The sequence below is a fragment of the Chrysoperla carnea genome, chromosome 1 (genome assembly GCF_905475395.1).
Source record: "Chrysoperla carnea chromosome 1, inChrCarn1.1, whole genome shotgun sequence".
Taxonomy (NCBI): domain Eukaryota; kingdom Metazoa; phylum Arthropoda; class Insecta; order Neuroptera; family Chrysopidae; genus Chrysoperla; species Chrysoperla carnea.
In genome coordinates, this window is record NC_058337.1 from 77,356,376 (window position 1) to 77,376,621 (window position 20,246).

A 20,246-nucleotide genomic window follows, 5' to 3' on the forward strand; every position below is an offset into this window, starting at 1 on the left:
TCATACCTTTCTTTACGTAATTCACCGTTTCTCTTCCGAAAATTTTCCACAAGTAATTGTAACTGTTCAGCATTCTGTTCATAGATTTGTGATAAATGTTGAGTGAAATCCGATACTGAAATAAATTAATTTTTAATATAATTAAAAATAAATTGTAATGAATACTGAGAAAAAATTACATAAAATAAATACAAGATGTAACAAGAAATTGTTTGGTTGATTATTAGACAACTTAAAGTTGATAATATTGATGGATCTTTGTAGAATATTCTTAGAAAAACCGTTTAATGATCCTCAGTAGATTCCCATTAGTGTAGGAACCCCATCAAATAAGAGGCCGCTCAGATTATGCTGATCTGCTTATGCTATGATTAAACATATCTTTAGAGTTTTCTATTGGTAGGTTTGAAAATCTCATTAAATTTAACTCTTCAAACATTGAGTTTAAATATTATAGTAGTACCGGTAAATAAGATTAAAAGAAAATAAAAGTAAAAAAATCACTAATAGGTACTTTTTTTTTAAATAAAAGTAATTTAAAGACATGTTCCCGTATAATTTGTCTAGGCCCCCAAAAAAGCTTCACAAGGCTTAATTCGGCACTAAAAGTATGATAAACTTGTGGAGATTATCTATTATCCACTTGAGCGTCAATATTAATCAATTTATTTGCAATTTCCTGAGCTCTGCTTTTTGAAAACTGTTATACTGTGGTGATGACAAAAGAGAAAATATTTTAATAAATGAATCTTTTTAATTGTATACCTACATTTTTATGTTACATCTCGTACCTTTATGTAATTAATTAATTAAAAAATATATAGAAGGTGTTTGACGTCATGTTGATTGACTTGTATTAAATAACATAAAAATGTTATCAAACAAATAATTTTTTACAGGAAAATTGTAGTTTATCCATATAATGTAAACTATTCACTTCATGAATCTTACATCAAATGTATAATCACAATTAACATCATTTCATGAAAGGAGTAAAAATTTCCATTACAAAAACTATGCGAATAAATTTTTTCTTTCTTTTTAATTAAAAAAAAAAAAAAACTATGACTACGGTAAGTAGTGAAGTTCATGATATGTAATTATCACGTTAAAGTAAATATTTTCATATAATTAGTGATTAACGATCACTTCGTTTTATTAGACGAACATAAAAACAAAAACGAACATACATATGACTGAACACATCGGTTTAGTAAGGTTTAATAGTGAACAGGAAAAAAAAAATCGAAAACGTAAATGTAATGAGGTGTTTTTACTTTACGAAATATTAATATAAATAAAATTATTATTCTATATTATGTTTTTCCTCCATATATAGGATATTTTGGAGCGATCCACCGTACATAAATTTTCTGTTCTTATTTTATTGAAATGAATAATAATTAGGTATTGTTTTACATAAGATGTTATAACACATGACTGATGATGCTAATTTTAAGGCCACTAAATGACAAACACAGTTAAAAACCTGATCAATAAAATCAGTTTAAAAAAAAATTTAATAAACATTCTAGAATTATTTTCTGAAAGTAAGATTGTTAACATAGTTTGCGATATGTCTTAGAGGGGATGATTCGTTTAAATATTACCCATCGAAGATCGCTGAAAATAATACAATATTTTAGAGAATTCTATAGAATTCAAAACTAAACGTTATACTATCTAGAAGAAAGTAAAAATTAGATGCTAATATTTGCAAGGAATTTCGTTAATCCATCAAATGCAAAACAACATAAACGTAACTTTAGTTTGAAATATTTTGCGAAAATTGAGACATTTTTCAGATATTAAAAGCAAATTTTAAACAGCAGTTTCTTATTAATTCTAAGCTGTACAAATTTTGGCTCAAAATGATACAACTTGGGTAGCAGCAGTGAAAATATTAAAAAAAAATCCATCAAACTTGTTTTCCAAGATTGCTATACCTATTTATTTTACTTTATCGATTTAAATCATATGATATAAAATAAATGCGATACAATCTTACAAACATATAAATTTGTTTATTGGTCTTAGCAGTTAGTTCCAATTTCAATCTGGGAACACACTTCTTCAGACTCGACTCTGAGAGAATACTGAAAACAATACCCTTAAGATCATAAAATGTATGTACCCTTATGATCGCAAAGTTACAAAGCAAGCTTTTATCTAAGAACCCACGCAGCTTCATATCTTTCAACTTTATCAAAAGGTTATTAAATCAAATTACTGTGTAAGTAAATCTTAATATAGGTACATTTATATAATTATATACATTTGTATACTAAAGTATTGCGAGCGTTTTACACCAAACTTTAATTGACCATCGTTGCATGACGAGAAAAAAAATTTATGTAACAATATTAAAGGGAAAATATAGAAACTTTTAGTTAATAAATGTATTAAAAATATACAATTTAATCTTTATAAAAACAGTAATCATAAATTTTTTAAATATTTTTCGAGAAATTGTCATTATGTATTATATTTTTGTTTTTTTAATAATTATGAATTCATAATTAAGGTAGTCAAATTTTGTAGAATATATCTACTCATTTGTTAAAGCTTAGAGGATATATTAATACTACTTTTTCACCATTTTTTATTATCCAATTAAAATAAATCGAGTTTTTAAACTATTTCAAGAAAACCCATCTTATCTTTGATATTCATATAAGGCGACTTTTTTGTAGTTTTTTACAAATTTCTTTGAATTTTATTATTTCGAAGAAGGTGGAGCTGTTGAGGATGATAAAATAACGTTAATAAGTTTAAAAAATATATTTTAAATCAATAAATTCTCAAGGATTTAGGACGAAATTTTTAAGGATGAGAAGTTGTTTCCTTTTTTCTACTATTCTATATAAAAGGGTCATATTCCAAAAACGAAAAATTTTGTTTAAAGTTTTAACTACAGTATAAACAAGTGAAAACAAACAATTGACTGAGTTAATTATTGAAATACCTTGTATAGGCAGTGTATTACTCTAGCACATTACACATATACCTATACATGTCACACATACACCCTGTAAGTAAACAGTGATGTTTAAAATAAAATGTTTCAAACAAATGTTTATTTTTTTTATAAGGAACATTTATATGTTCAAACTTTTGTTCTATCTCTAACGGTTTACAAGATGGGTCCTACAGACCCAAAACCCAATTGACCTTTGTTGCTCATTTACGAACTCAACCTCACTTTTTACGTCCTGAATGCGCTGTAAAAATTTCAGCTTGATATCTTTCATTTTTGAGTTATCGTGTTCACAGACGGACGAAAATGGACTAATTAGATGATTCTATGAACACCAATACCAAAATTTTTTTCGTGGCATCAATATTTTTAAGCGTTACAAACTTGGGACTAAACTCAGTACACATTGCATATTACATATATACATGGTAGAAAAAGACCACGTTATTAGTATTATTTGTCAGACGAAACAATGCCACAAATATTTAAAAGAAAGTTTAAAAGATAACATACAGTCAATAATTAATAAAAGTAGGTATTTTGCTTGTTATCTCCGACATTTCATTATTTCTTTCATCGTAAATTAATGTGTTTTGTTGCAATCAATATAAAAAGTTTTAATTTTCATAGAAGGAAATGAAAAATATATTTATTTTTTTATAATAAAATTATTTTTATTTTTTCACTATAGATAAGAAATATAAAAAAAATGTAGAAATAAAACAAAAAAATAAATACGGTTTTTTCCAATTATTTTATCTGATATTACACGAATTTCATTCCATTTTTCTAATACAAATACCTCAGGGGAAATAAATGTGAAAAGTTCATTTCTTACACTTATAATATGTGAGAGACTATTTTTAAAGGTATGCGATCTAAACAAGAAAAACTATATATTTGAATGACAGACACAGGTTTTAAAATGTTTCTTTATGTACAAGAAGATATTTTGAAAAATTATTTAGGTTTTTACATTCTTTGTGTTGAAAATTTATTTATTTTGAGTTTTATGCGCTTGTCGTTCAGTAAATATTGTAGAACTTAATAGGGAATATTCATGAAATTTAAATTTGGTTCAAATATTTTTCTTCCGTAACTTTAATGATTGGACATTTCAACTAAACCATTATTTTAGTAATTAATATCTTTTTAATTACTTAAAATTAATTAATAAAAGTACAAATTCAGTGAGGGCATTTAAAAACTTCTAAAACGGAAATTCAAATTTTTATGCGGACGTGACATCATAGTACCTACGGTCTTGTAAAATTTGTTGACATACTGTATGATATTAATTACTTACATTTTATATGGTAATTCATTAAATTATACTATTCTACGGCTTTTAATTAGAAAACTGAATAATAACGAGTGTAAATTCTGTGTTGTAAATTCATTTTTTTAAAGTGTGAATTATACATTGAACTGTCACCAATTGACAGACCACGTACTTATACGTCATCAACAGAGAACGCCAAAAAACTGCGTTTAAATATCTCAAAATTATAATGTATTTTAAATATTTTTTTACACTTAAATACAGCATTTTTAAGCAGAATTTATATTTTTTTTATGTAATAACGGTGTAAACAATGAATTAAAAATATTAAAAAAATGTATGAATATTCCCTATTGGATTAAAATTTTTAATTTGAATAAAAATTAATAACCAATTCTTATTTTTTATTCTTTAAATTTTAAATAATATCAAAAATCGCCATGAAAACTTATTTCAAAGGAGTTAGTTGTAGAATTGTAGCTTAATGAATAAAATTTAAAACAAAATTCTCGTATTACAATCGCTTTTTTGGTCATAGTATGTTATTATCCATTAAATTATCTTTCAAACAAAACCAAAAAAATCAAAATCGGTTCATCCTTGTAGGCGCTACGATGCCACAGACTGACAGACACACACACACAGTCACTCACACATTACAGTCATACTTAGAACACCCCTTTTTTAGTTCGGGGGTTAAAAATACAAAAACTATAAATTTTAACATGAATGTAATTGACGTTCTTCCGGTGTACTCGTCACTTTAATTATATACATTTCATTTTAGCTTATTTACATTTAATTTTACATGATTTAAAAGTTTTATTTCATCGATTTCATTTTTGAATTATGTGCGATTACACATTTCAAATAAATTATTTAAAAAATAGAATAATTTTTCAAGTTACTACTTTCGCAGTATTTTAAAACTTTTATTGTTTGTAACTTTCAAACTATTATAAAAAATAAAAAAATTAAAATTTTGTTATAAAACTTATTTATGATTTTATAAAACTTATGTATGATATTAAGTCCATCTCTTTATCTGTTTTTAAACTTGGAACTTTTATTTTTATATACAAAGTACACCGCAGGAACTTGATAATAATTTGTTATTTCAGACTTTTTAAAATTTTGTTTTAAAAACTGCTCAATGTTGGAAAATCTTGTATTTTTACCCACCCCCATTTTTTCAGTTCCTTGAGGACAAAAATAACTATTTCTATAATTTTTTAATAAATTATACAGAATTATACAGATTCCTGTTTAATGATATTTATAATTTTCATGAAAGTTTAGAAAAATAGCTTCGTTGTATTCAAATCAGTGTGGATGCGTTTTAGTACACCTAATATTTTTTATTTGCAATGGTATAATTCTTCCCTCCATTTAGATCGTGTACAAATTTCGTCAATCCAAACTGTTATGTAACCAAACTAAGTATTATAATGCGAAACAAATATTGTTATATTTTTCCATTCCTAATGATATGATTCTTCTAGTTTTTTAGGTAGAAATAATTAAAAATTTATGTTTTCGTTGAACAATTTAACAAATGGGAATGTTTAACATTCAATTTCTTTGTTAGTTTCATTAATTTAGGTAATTAATTTAATTCAAAAATGTTAAATTTATGTCCTTCAGGAATATAGTGTTCTATTTTTGTTGAAAATGAAATTTTTCTGCTTCTGAATGTTAGTTTATACTTTTAAAATATCGTGTTTATATATTTATTAAATTGTCTAGGCTTCAAATGGTTTTATTTTGCACACATATTGACGATTTATTTACCATAGGTTTTCAAACTGAAATGAGACAAAAAAAGAGAGAGTATAGATGAATATTTACGTGTACATAGACGTATTCAAATTTACGATCTTTCTCGAAAAGTCTCATTTCAGTTTAAAGTATCGTGTAGTTGTTAGTAGCCAATAATAAATTTGTTCGCACCCCGTAAAAAAATTACACATCACATTTTTACCATTTTAATTTGCATATACTTTTGAATATTAATGATGAAAAATTATGGGGGTGAAGCTATGACGACTAATCAACACAAAAAAAAAAAAAACTTTTCAATATTATTTGTCAACACGATAAGGAAAACTACACGAAAAAATTCAGGAAAATTTAATACTTTAAGATTGTAGAAATAATAATAATAAAACGTTCTCCTCGACAATTTCTCATTATTGTCAGAGATCTTTATAATGAATCTTCATAACCGTCTTTCTAGAAATCGTATTGCTTAGTATGTTTCAATGGAAGAATTTGTTGATTTTTGAAACTATGTTCCTTATCGCACGATATTTGTTTGCTGGTTGGGAGTTAAAACCAAAAAGAAAACTGCAACAGACACCAAAAACAGACATCTAGTTTACTTAAGAATTAAAACTTTTTCAATCGATTCAGGTTGTCATGAATTTTGAGAAAATGCAAAAATCCTTTTATAACTGCCAATTTGTATTTTGTGAAAATTTGTAGTTTTAGCATTTTAAAAAATTGAGTTGTGAAAGTTATCGAAAGTTAAAGAAAACAAACATAATTTATAGTAAGTATAATGCAATTTTTAAGTTATGTCATAACAAATATCCTAATCAAACCAAACGTAATGTACTCATGTATTGAAACAAGTATTTGACTTAATACCTTAAGTTTGCAGAAAAATATTTTGTAAAAAAAAGAAGTAAGCGCTACATTTACAATGTACCAAGGTACGAAACGAATCTTACTCCTGCCGGGTGTCTAACGACACCTCTCGTTCTTTTTTTAAGTGATTTAATGTTAATAATTAAAGTTCATCAATTTTTTTGGCAGTATTTAGGGTTCTATACCGGAAGGGATACCAAACGAGACTTATTACCCAGACTCTGCTGTCCGTTTGTCCACCCTCCCACACAGAGTATTCAGTTTATAAAAAAAAAATGTTCAAACACACGGTTAACGAACATATGGCTCATTATCGAACATGATAATCAGTTCGTTCGGACTAAGTTTTCTACTATCAGTTTGTAAGCAATTGGAGAGATATGCTGATTATTATAGATAAGCACAACAAAATCACAACAATCTTTGTGGAACATTTCTAAACGTTAGAACTTGAAAATAGATTTTCAAACCCAATTATAAACTCAAAATTGTGCTAAAAATATTAGATTTCTCGTTTATTTGCTTGTTAATGTATGGTTCAGAAAAGTTCATTCGAAGCAAAGGTTTTACGGAGTAGTTCAGTTATATTGTAAACATTTTTTATTCTTGCGTATATTATAAAAGTAATGTATGTAGAAATTAGAACGTGGCTGGTTGGCTAAGGGGTAGTTATATAGAGGGAATAATACGTTAATATTAATGACATACGTGTACTCACGAAATAACATAATATTATGAAGTATATATATACATTTTATGCCGACAATTTTCTATACCGACAATATAGCTACCTACGAAAATATATACAATTTGTTTATAAAATTATTTGATGATATTTGAATTGATATCCAGGCAGTGAAAAAAGTGGTTCAGATGTACTGACGATTCATCAATGATAGTGAGTCAACTATTATGAATGAATAACGACTCTGAATGGCCAAATAGAAAACAGAATGTGAAAATAATTCTGCCATACCTGAGTCGATAGCTTATCCCATTGAAACATGAGGCCAAAATTTGTAGCGTAACTCTTCTGGTCAGCGTAGCTGCCTCAGAGAGATCGTTTTATACACTTAATGGGATAAATTCTTGGTTGCGGGCCTCAATTCGACAGGAAAGTCTATTCGAGCTTGCTTTCCTAAACATCTGGAAATCGATGATATTATTAACTCTTACGCAAAAAAAACTAAAACGAAAGCCCGAATTTGTTATTTAATTAAAAAACCTAAATAAAATAATTTAATGTAAAGTGTATACTGGCGTTTAATTTAATTTGAAGTTCTAAAAATTTTATCAAAATTGGTGGAGTAGTTTAGAGTCTGAATGCGCCACAGTGATGTGTAAACAAATGCACATTTACTTTTGTAATTATTGTGAGCGAACAAACTAATATTTAACAGGCCAGGGTGTCATATATTTTTAAACATCTCCTTTGTAGGAATGTACTATATCGATCATGAGCGAGGTCATACTCCGATCTGCAATTGGCCGATTTTTGGGTGCTGTGTCCTGTCCATCACCTTTTTTTCAGGGCTGGATCCGTGCTTGTACTTTATGTAAGTCTCTCATACTTGATACAAAATGTGGTTTTATGAAGCGCAAGGAGTTAGTCACAACCTGTTAGATCACTCATAAATAATGAAAAAGATCACCGAATTTTCGCTTCCAGTGCAAAGCGAACTAACTACAATAATTTTCTTTTTTTAAATTAGGATTTAAAGGAAACAATCTTTCGTGCCACATCCTTTACTTATTGTTAGGTAAATGAATTTGCTTCGAGGATTACTGTCAATTTTATAAGGTTTTTATTATAGATACTAGATTGATACCAGCCCGCATCACTGGGCTTAAAAGTAAAAATCACCGCTTTATAGCCTCCATCCTCTCTTGATATACACAGTTTTCATTTTTGTTAAATGTAAAATAATTCATAATTCATTGAGTATATCAGAATAGTAGGCCATGATTTGTTTGACATTTACTATTTAAATTTTTACAGAATTATTTAATTTATGGTTCATAGATCTGCTCCATTTATAATCATCATTTTGTACCAAAAATGAAAGTTTCTGTAAAAATTTAAAAAATGGTCGGTAAATGTCAAATTAAATTTTATTTTTTTGCTTACTTTCACATTTATAACATATAGGGATATGTCAAATATTTAAAAAAAAACAATCTGTATCTGTAAGTAGATATTAAACCACTCTATAAGTCTATACACATATACATAATATATACTTCAAATATACTATATATGATATGAATATAAACATCTAATACATAATAAACCTGTTGACTATGTGTAATTTCAATTAAGGCTCTTGTTGCATTTTATACGTGTGTATTGTTGTTATATTCAAAGAATGCTTTTGGAATATTGTAGATGTGATTATTCTTAATTCTAAACAAAACGTTCATACTAACTAAGCACGACTACGTTTCGCTGTAGCTTTATCTGTTATTAATTTATGGGGGAGGGGGTAGTAAATAAAGTAATCTAGAAACACATTTGACATTTATATGAATTCCTTGTTTAGTAATTTTTAAATATTCCTGTGAGAAAAAATATTTGGTATAAATGCTCACACTTGTCAAAATTTCAAGTTAATCCAAGGACTACCTTTCAAGTTATGCGGCCATAAACATACGGAAGCTAAACTTTTATATGTAAGATGCAATGGGTATAAAAAACTATTATAAGTAATAAAAAGACAACAGTTCACAATATTCAAAAGCGGTCTCCTAATAGAGTACTGGCTGTGTCAAATGTTGCTTATCAGTGGTCGCTTGCGTACCGTTATTTTCAACATGGTATGTATTCCGAGGTGAGGATCCAAATAATGGTGAGCATTAAACTAAAAAACGCGGCTAAAGAAATTTTCATTTTAAAAACTTGATTTGACAATCTATGTTCGCAGTTTGAGTTAAATTTTAATAAACTTGTTCCTAAAAAATCTTTATGAAATGATCAGTTAGTGTTTAATAATGAATAGTGTATTTTTTGCTATAATAAATCTAAGAGCTAAAAATACAATCTTACAGTCTTGACAGGCAATAATTATAAGAAATTTTTTGGTTGCATCATATTGCATGTTTTTGATAAGAAAAAAAAAAATTTTGTGTCTCCTCTATGTAAAATTTTTAATCAAATTTAATGTTATTTTTCGAAAAATTGAGATATCATTTTTTTATCAATTAAATTATACAGCGGGTGTACTTATTATTCAAGAAATAATATTGTAAAATTCGATTAATTCTATAAATCGAGAATTTCATGGTTTAACTGTCCAAACATTGGGTAAAATGTCTACAATATTTTATAGCCTGTTTCACAAACAACCGTTAAGAGTATTTATATTATAGTACCTAATAAAATATTAAAAAATAATTATTTTAATTAAATGTTTAACAACGAAGTCAGGTTTAAAGTAGCAACCAAGTTCGTTTTGAATTTTTCCACTCTAGGTAAATGGTTTCAAGTTTTATACTATTAATTTACATTAAACATAATTCCATAAAATTATTTAAACGAAATATTTCAAACAAATTATTTGTATTTCTTAATACTACGTTAGAAAAATATTATCAGTATATTTTAAATGTGTGCATGTCTGCCATAATGTAGAATAAACCAGAGGTTTTAAAAACTTACAACTTTGCTCAATATGTATACAAACAGCACATTTTTTCTTAAAATTAATGAAGTTTGAGATTATAGTTTTAAAAAAAATTCAACAATAATTTTTCAGTAAAAGTGAAAGTATTTTTTAAATGTAGGCCGTAAATATCAATTTAATAAATAAATTAAATTGGTATGAAACAAAATTCAATTTAAAACTTATGCTTTTTCGTTATTCGTAATATCTGAACATCTTTACATAATTATGTTAAATGTTCGGTGTCCGATAAAACTTGTTCATAATCTCTTGAAAATCAATGAAATAGCCTTGAATGTTTTTCTTGAACTCATATAATTTCATAAAATTATATTTTAGCCACAATAAGTAAAGATCACCTATCAATTTGAAAAACCAATTGGAAAACTAACTTACATCTTGACATAATATTTCATTTTATTACAATAAGTATTGAAATTCAAAATATAAAAAAAATTAAAAAGTACAAGTGAAATTTACACAATTTTAAAAACCCCCGACAAATGAAATTTATTCCTTGTAAGCCGATTTTTGGAAACTTTGCTATAAAATGTTCTCAATCGAGTCGGTTCGACCGTTAACTGGCAACGATGCCAATGATAAACACACAGACGCGCAGATAAACTATTTAAACTTATAACACTCCTTCTTAAATCAATATCAAAGTGATGGTCAAGGACATCAGATGAGATGAAAAGGATACTTAGAGAGCTACAATTTTTGGGACAAATTTTTGGGAATATTTTAATTGAAATTGAAATATTTGAGTGAACTCATTTCCATAGTAATTATTTGTAATGTCATGCCTTTTCCAAACGGAATCGAGTTTGAAGATCATCGCCAATTTTTTAGTTTTGTCGGATACGGAAACCTAAGCTCGCACTTGAAACATAGCTAAGAAGACTCTCAGTTAAATACCTTTCAAATGAAACAAAAAAAATTAAAATCGGTTCATCCGTTCAGGTGGTTCGATGCCACAGACAGGCAAACACACAGACACACACACAGCAGTCAAACTTATTACACCCCTTTTTTTAGTTCGGGGGTTAAAAAATACATTTAATTTAGGTTGTGGTTGGTAAAGACTAGAAATTGGTTTGTAGAGAGTTTGCAAACTATGCCGAGGTAGCGGGAAATATGTCATATACCTAGGACGGGATTTTTTGAAAGCAATAAGCCAAAAATCTCCACTTCAAGCATAACCAGCTTCTTAATTTTTGACGATACCAAGATAAGAGCTAATATATTTCCAGCTTAAGATATCGAAAACTATGACTTGTTGCACCTCAACGCTCTTGGTCACTTGGCTTGCAGTTAAAATAAAACTCTCATTAAAAAAAAAACTTACTGGAAAAATAAATTTTTGGAATAGACAAAAATTTATGTTACAACAGAAAAAGATGGTCGTGATTCACATATTAAAGATTATCGTGCATTTTTCAACGGTTGTTTTATCTCTTATTTGAATATATTCCAACTTCACTAAATCAATTATAACAAAGTTTGTCTAACCCAAACAAACACAAGATGAATAAACTTTTCAGTCAATAAATGTTTGTTTCCATTATTGAGGGCTTTTCTTTCTCGTTCTATATTATTAACACAAACAATAAAAAAAATAAAAGTTATTTACTTTTAACTTTTCATTTTTTTTTTCTGTGTTTGTTATTTATTAGCTCTATCTCAAAATTTGTCTTTTATAAATGGCAATATGAAATGTATGTAGTTTGGGCAAGATTTTTTTATACTTACTTGAGAACTATTTATATATTTAATAAAGAGAATTGAAAAAAATACACTCGAACCAGTACTCGAACCCAAACTTCTTGCATTCATGTCAAGTGCCATACCAATTAGGTTACCAATAAAAATTCAATGAGTTGAAAAAATTGCACATTGTGTCTAGAACTCGAATGGCTTAATTGGTAGGGCGCTTGACATGAATTCAAGAAGTCCGGGTTCGAGTCCTGGTTCGAGTGTAATTTTTTCAATTCTCTTTAATTATGATTACTAGACAAGATATTTGTCAATATTTAGTTTACACTGTATGTATCAAATTAAAAATCTTCAATTTTAATCGTGAGACCATGGTGTAAATAAATATTTTATACATGATTAAAAATTAACAAAAACAAAAAGTACTTAATATTTATAAATTTATTTTTTGCAATACAAGCTTTTATTGCACCAAAAGTAAAGTATCCGAGAATATTGCTAAGATCTCAGCGCCGCGGTAGCAAAGCAATGAACTGTTCTTGTTCAGGTCATCCAGCTGAATATAAAGACAATACATTTTCATTGAAGTTAAAGATAAAAGATTTATACTTATTTTAACGAGTTTGCTACTCAATGTATTTTTGTTGGCATGTTTTACCAATCTATCAGTTGTATGGTAAGTACCATAATTTTCTAATAAAAGTTAAACGAATAAAGAGACATAGAAAACTGGAAAAACAAACATTTTTGGTAGGTACTTTAGTGCTCAAATTACTCAACCATTTTATACGAATAATATTTTTTATTTTTTTTTTGAAACAACAAAGTTAAATAATAAATCAAATAAAAATGTATTTTTTCGACGAATTTTCTTTAATGTTATAAAAACATCAAATGACTTGCATGTTACTAACAAATTTATGTTAGCAATTGTCATCACTAACACTGTTAACAGTGTTAAAAAATCAAAATGAAAGAATAGAACTTTTATACCTAGAAGTTCTTTAGTCAGAAATAAATTGATATATTGCGGATTGAAAAGATTTGAAAATAATAAATATATTTATGTCTTACATAGTTACTTCAAGTGTGGATTTGTTTATAATTTCGCTTTCAAAAGTAAATTAAAAAAATTGGATGAAAATCCCAAAGAAATGACTTCAAAGAAAAAAATTCATTTACAGAAAATTAAATGATGAAATTGTTTTTATGACAAAATTTTTAAACTAAATACCATCCAAATGAATGTCAATCACAATGAATTAAATGTGAATAAAAATATATAAATTTTTATTCAACCGTGTATTAATAATTATTAATAATAATTGATGGGTAAATTGAAAACATGCATTATCATTATCATTGACGTTAACATCGTTTACATAAACTTTTCTATTAAATTTTATGGTAATGACGTAATTATTGTCATCGTTATTGTATTGCATTGACAACAATAAAAACAAATTCGTCAACACAAATGATAGAGTACCATACAAGTGGCTACGTAAACTTATATCTATTGAAATACTTTTGCAAAATAAATTATTACGCCCTATAACTTAAAATGTTTTGAACTCAAAAAAGTTATATCTCCGAGTTATACAGATTCCACGTTTCATAAGATTTGATTGTTTTTTAATCGATTATGTTTATTATACACAGAACAAGTACAGATTAACTTAAGCAGAATAATTCGTTTTTCAATGATAGGTATATTCTAGGATTGACAAAAATTAAAACCACCAAATTAACTTGGTTACGGATAACGCTTTTATAATTATCTTTCAGTTGAATTATCAGCCACATAAGTAATATAATATTGTTAAATCTACAGGGTGGATCATTTTAATCTATTAGGCTAATAGCTCGTTTTGTAATTAACCAATCAAAAAATACCCAAACAAAAGTTGCTGAGTTTGATGGGAAACATCAAATTCTGATATCCGATTGGATCTAGATCTTGAGCTCGCTTTAATAGTTAATTCAGATTCTAAACAGTAATAAAGATAGAGAAAAAGAGAAAGATAGCATAACACTTTAAATTAGAAAGTTGTATCCTTTCTTTATTCCTTTCTTTATTTCTCGTGATGCAAACTTAATCGAACCTTAAAATTTCAAAGCATGGATGATGCAAGATCAAAAATAAGAATGGATTGAGCATGATCAAGTTTAAGACCTAGACCAAGGTTGAAGTCTGTAAGACCTCGATTCTACAAGATCAAGAGATATTTTTGCAAGACCAAAACTAACACTTATAATGCTTGACTAATACCAAGATTTAGTCGTTGAGATCAATATCAAGGCCAAAATAAAAACTTGCTCATCACTATTTATTTCTCAAGGGAACTCTTGCATGAGAGATCTACTCAAACCCTTGTTTAAATGATTTTAAACGTTTGTACAAAATTTCAGTACCTACACTTTCTCTTTTTTGTTTATTACACGGTAACATTTCAAAATGTAGAAAATTCAGTCATTAATAAAATATTATATTTTGCACGTTTCCGGGATTATTAATAATATGATTTTGTTAAATTAATATCTATATATCCATGGATGTACACTTATACTGTTTGGAGCATTAAATTCTACGGAATTTCTACTTATTTATATATTCATGGCAAATGTTTATTGCAAACATAGTATATTCAAACGATATGTATAACAGTATAAAAATACATTATATTTCATTTGATGTTTTATTGTGTAAAAAGAGGTACCTCATTTCAAACGATAACCTTACAAAGTTATCTATTGAGAACTTATATATCTACCTAGAACCTACCTGTACATATAATCAGTATAATTTAATGACCTGTCCATAACATACAAAGTTTTAGTTAATGCAACATGCTATTAAAGTGTTTAAAACAGATATTATTATTTTTACAGATAAAAATCGTGATCGAGTTCTCGAGTTCATTAGATACTGAGGTTTATCATTCTAAAAGATAAAGTAAAATTATAATAATAACTAGAGTGATACCCACCCGCTTCGCTGGGTTTAAAAGTAAAGATTGATAAAGATTACTCTCTTATCCCCTTTCTATAACACTCGAAATAATAGTAAGGATTGTTCTACACAGGTAAAATATATGTATGGTTTTCCATTTTTTAAATGTATAAGAGCAGTAATTATTCATTGAGTATATCAGAAAAGATGACCGTGAAACTTTTATAGAAATCTGTAATTTATGGTAGTGTCAAATGACTACTTTTACAGAAATCTGTAATTTATGATAGTGTCAAATTAAAATAATTATATAAATTATAACTCATGTGTTATTCTAAAGTATGAGTTAAATTATTGCTGTACAGTTTCATTAAAACCATTCGCTAGTTTTAGCGTGAAAGCGTAACAAACAAACAAACTAACTAACTAACTAATAAACATGCTTACTTTCGCATTTATAATATATAGAGATGACATTATAGGGTACTGGGGTACGCAGTACATTAAAATGTTATTCATTTTTATTTCCGATTTTGTCATAAGCGAACGTTTTAGAAATTTCTACTCTTGTAAAAGATATTCTCCTGAAAGTGAATCATCTCATGCTTGAAAATGATAAGAAATAAAAGAAATGCTTAAGTTAGAAAGTTATTTTGAATAAAATATCAAAAAAATTGTAAAAATAATTTTTTCATAAACTTATAAACACTATAGAAATCTAGCTACTTTTCTAAAGATTCTAAGATTTCAAAATTAAAATTTTTCTTTATTCTTAATGTTTTCGATTCTAGTTTTTTGCATTCTTTTTCTGCCGAATTTATTAGGTTTTCTGGAAAAAACTGAATATCTCTTATCATTTATGAATACTCTATATCATATCATTTATGAACAAAGTGAGTCAAATTTTCAAAGATCGTGAAGGTCAATGTCGAATTTTATTTTTTGCAAGATTTCCAAGAACAGCAAATCATAGTAAACAATTCTTTAGATAAACGTTACTGCCTATTTTTCTACAAAAAGGTCCCATTCGTTTTTTGTGTAAGTCACATATTAAACAATCTACTGAAAAATAAGGGCAATATTAGTGACAAATAGTTTTTTTTTTGCGATTTAAGCATTTTCGGCGAAAGGAAAGGAAAAAAGTCTGCAATGAAAGTTATAGACAGCATTACGGACAATAACAGCATAATATGTGATTTACGCAAAAAATGCATAGGATCTTTTTTTGTAGAGAAACTTATTCTCTACAATTTCTCTTGGCTCTTTTTTCGCTAAAATCAATAGTTAAGCAGTTATTGCAAAAAAACAAACTCACCCCATCAAACCAAGATGCTGGCCTTGCCCCAAAGGATAACATTGCGTCTTCAAATTTAAACTTATCTTTGACCATCCTAACCGTAACCAAAAAGGCGGGCTTTCACCCAAAAATGCGATTTACTATACCACTAGTTCCATTTACATCTACGAATATAACTATCACGAGCATGACAGAGTACATGCGTTAAGCAATCTAAGTAAGAAGTATTATAGATGTTATATGAAATTGCAAAAGTGACTTGTATCGTGGCTTCGATGTCTTTTAAGCTATACGACAGTTCTTCTGTGGTGTACCTGCAGAGAGTGCGGGTCAACACATGTATATAATACCTCTCACTTAGATGCTTCGCTTAACGCATGTATTCTGTCATACTCGTGATATTTATATGCCTAGATGAAAATCGAACTAGTGGTATAGCATTTCGGCTAGAATTACTGTAACAATAGGTATAGTATGTGCATTGTTTGATTTCAAAAACTGATATCCCTAAACTGCTTGTTTATGCCTAAAATACAAGTGAATTTTCGAAATATCTATACTTTTTGGTAGGCTTCATATATTGAGAATTAGTAATGAACTCCTATATAATACTGTGTTTTATTAATTATTTTCTTTTATTAAGTGTTTTCTTCTTTCATGCTCAAATTAAGAATTTAAAGAATACCTGGTATATAAATTATTTATATTAAACTCCAGATTCGTGTAATTTTTGCGATTTAATTTGAATCACTAGAGATCATGAGATGAAAACTATAGCTCTACTTATAGAACATCTGATACATCTCCTCGAGGAGTAACTTTTGCTAAAAAATAATATTTAAATTGTTCCTTCTACTCCTGTGTAACTACCTTTATATTTAATTAGTTCTCAAACTGTAATAAACGGGTGGTTAGACTCAAAGTAAGGTACATTGTAGATATACAATTCAGTCTCTGCATAGAGGTTACGTGGCATTTATTCCTGATATTTCATATTGTTTTGTTTTTTAATATAAATCTAATGTTATTTTTTAATTTTCAGGATATTTAAATTACCTTCTTCCTTTTTATAAAAAGCATTGCTAAAAGAAATGATGCATTGTTATGGGTATATTTGTCATTTTATCTCTGCGTTTGTTATTATGATTGTTGCTTATATTTATCTATAGAGCTAATGGTTACGGTACGGTTTTAATATTTTTATATGAATTTTTTGTATAAAGATTTTATTCTTTAAAAATCCTGCATGATTGATGAATAAAATTCAGCAAAAAGAAGTTTAAATCCTCACCGTGTACAAATTATAAACCTTTTTAACTTCTTCTATCCAGAAAAACTTTGATTGTCAGCAATTAAAATATAATTTAGTTACAAAATTTTGATTTGTTGCTACAGAAAAATTTAATTTTAGTCTTACCGAATTGGATTTCACATGTCATCATGTAGGTACAAATGCTTCAAAATAATTAAAAATCATTCTTAAAAAAATGTACCGTCACTGCCAGTAGTTAAAGAAAGTATGATTCGCACTGCTTTCAAATATCACAGCCAATTATCAAAAAAAACTTGAATTGAGAGTTTCAAATTGAAAATCATCTTTTCATCTTCAATGCCATCGTTTTAAAATTGATAATTCTCTGTGACAACTATGTTGTTTTCATATCGGTTCTAAAAAGAAAAGAATCGTGAAAATCTTTTTTCACCTTTTCTTGAAATTAAAATATTTTTATACGTAGTCATAGAAACATGTTATTCAATAATTTTTATTGAATCCCATAAATATAAAATTTTAAAAATATAACGAAGTATCCAATCATAATGCCGAACACAAATTTCCTAACCATTTCTCTTAAAATTAAGTCGTTTTGATTTTAGCACCAATGTTTTTACTGTTTTACGTTTTGTACGAAAGATGAAATTTCGCACAATTACTTGGTGTTTTTATCAATAAGTCCATTGCTAAAATATTTTTCTGTACACTATGAAAAAAATGTTGACATTGACTAAGCTCTCTCATTCCAGCTTGATATCTCTTTTCGTTTTTGAGACAGACGACAGACTGACAGGCAAACCGAAATGGACTCATTAGGTGATTCTATGAACACCTATACCCAACTTTTTTCGCAGTTTCAATATTTTTAAGCGTTACAAGCTTGGGACTAAACTTAATATACTATGTATATTTCATATAAACATGGTATAATAAAAAAAAATTTTTTACTTTAATTGCAGTCAAAACTGGTTATAGTGACAAACCGGTCATAACAACGAAATTTAAAAACCCAATTTAATTCCTATGCCTGTACATGAGTTCCTGTACATGAATTATTTTCGAACATGTCTAGCTAAATTATATATTAAAATAGATTATATCTCTTTTAAAATCAGCTATAAAATAAATATTTTTCAAATATAATTTCAAAATATATTTATTCATATAAAATATATACATCGCAAGACAAAAGTCAAAAAGTAAATAATAAATTGAAAACAAATTTTTAAATGTACAACAAAGCAATAAATCTACTATGAATTATTGTTATTCGATAGAATTGACATTTTTATTGCAGGTATATTTTTCAGCGAACTGCATTCGTAGTTCATTATTCTAAATATGCTAAATGTTACAATTAGTGCTGTAAACGTAACGAGAAATTGAGTAGGTACCCGTATGTATTCGTTACTAAAATAATCGGTACGTGTTAAAATTATATCGTTACGTTACTCGTTACTTTTGATATATATTACCTAATAAAATTTCAATTGGTAAGATTTTATGTTAGTTGTAGTTCAGTTATTATTATTATTATTAACTGTATAAGTCAAAGTGTATATATTCTAAAAAAAAAATTTTAGTTACGAAAAGTGCAAGCAACGAGATAAATATGTGAGAGTAACGTTTCAGTATTCGGTACTAGATGGCGTACCCGTTACTCAGTATCCGGTACATTCGGTTTATTACTGCTCTAATTACGACAGTCATCAGAGAAAATCAAGACTCATATTTTTTATGACGAAAACTATAAATTTTAAATTTATTTACTAAACTTCCTAACGAGGAAGGGATAAGGGAACTTTCGACGGAAATAAAATCTTAAAACTTTGAAATAACTCTTTTAATCTATTAAAAGTTAAAGCTTTGGACTATTAAAATTTCATAACGTGTGTTAATACTATTTTACAAATAATATAATTATTAAACTATAAACAAATCATAAAACTAATCATGTATTTTAAATTTTATATCGAAGACCATCTATGAACAGTAATCATAAAATACCAAAGACTGGATATAGTTAATAGTTAGTTGTACAGCTTATTACATTGTTCGATTGAAAAAGTTTTAGTTTCGTAGGTTGCTGTATTATGCCTGTAGCTATATTCACTGCATGTTGCTGATGCAAAACCACCAAGATTTTACCCAATCAAATATAATTTAGTATGCATATATTACTACAAATCGTCTATGATTAGGGCACGCACGCCTATACGATTTTTGACTTCCAAAATGTTACCTTCAGATATGTACCTAATTGAGTATCTACGTTTCCATTTTAGTACTCTCATGGTGAGTATAATTGGTGGAGCAGAAAATTTTGCCATTTTAAAAATTGTAAAATTAAATCCCATAAATTTTTTTCAATGTATCGTTTTATCACATTTTAAGAAAATTATTGTATTTTTAAGCAAATTATATTGAGCTTTTAAGTAAA

At 27.4% G+C, this 20,246-nt stretch overlaps 1 protein-coding gene and 1 non-coding gene across 2 annotated transcripts in view; one reads left to right on the plus strand and one right to left on the minus strand.

Annotated features, from left to right (window-relative positions):
* The window catches only part of LOC123298621, a 267,853-nt gene that overhangs the window by 133,790 nt on the left and 113,817 nt on the right, over window positions 1–20,246 (minus strand). Inside the window, exon 4 of the mRNA XM_044880707.1 lies at window positions 7–115. Coding sequence (XP_044736642.1) covers window positions 7–115 — 109 coding nt within the window. The remainder of the gene's footprint in view (window positions 1–6; window positions 116–20,246) is intronic.
* Trnas-uga lies at window positions 12,475–12,546 on the plus strand. Its single transcript has one exon. It is a non-coding gene; the product is annotated as a tRNA-Ser (tRNA).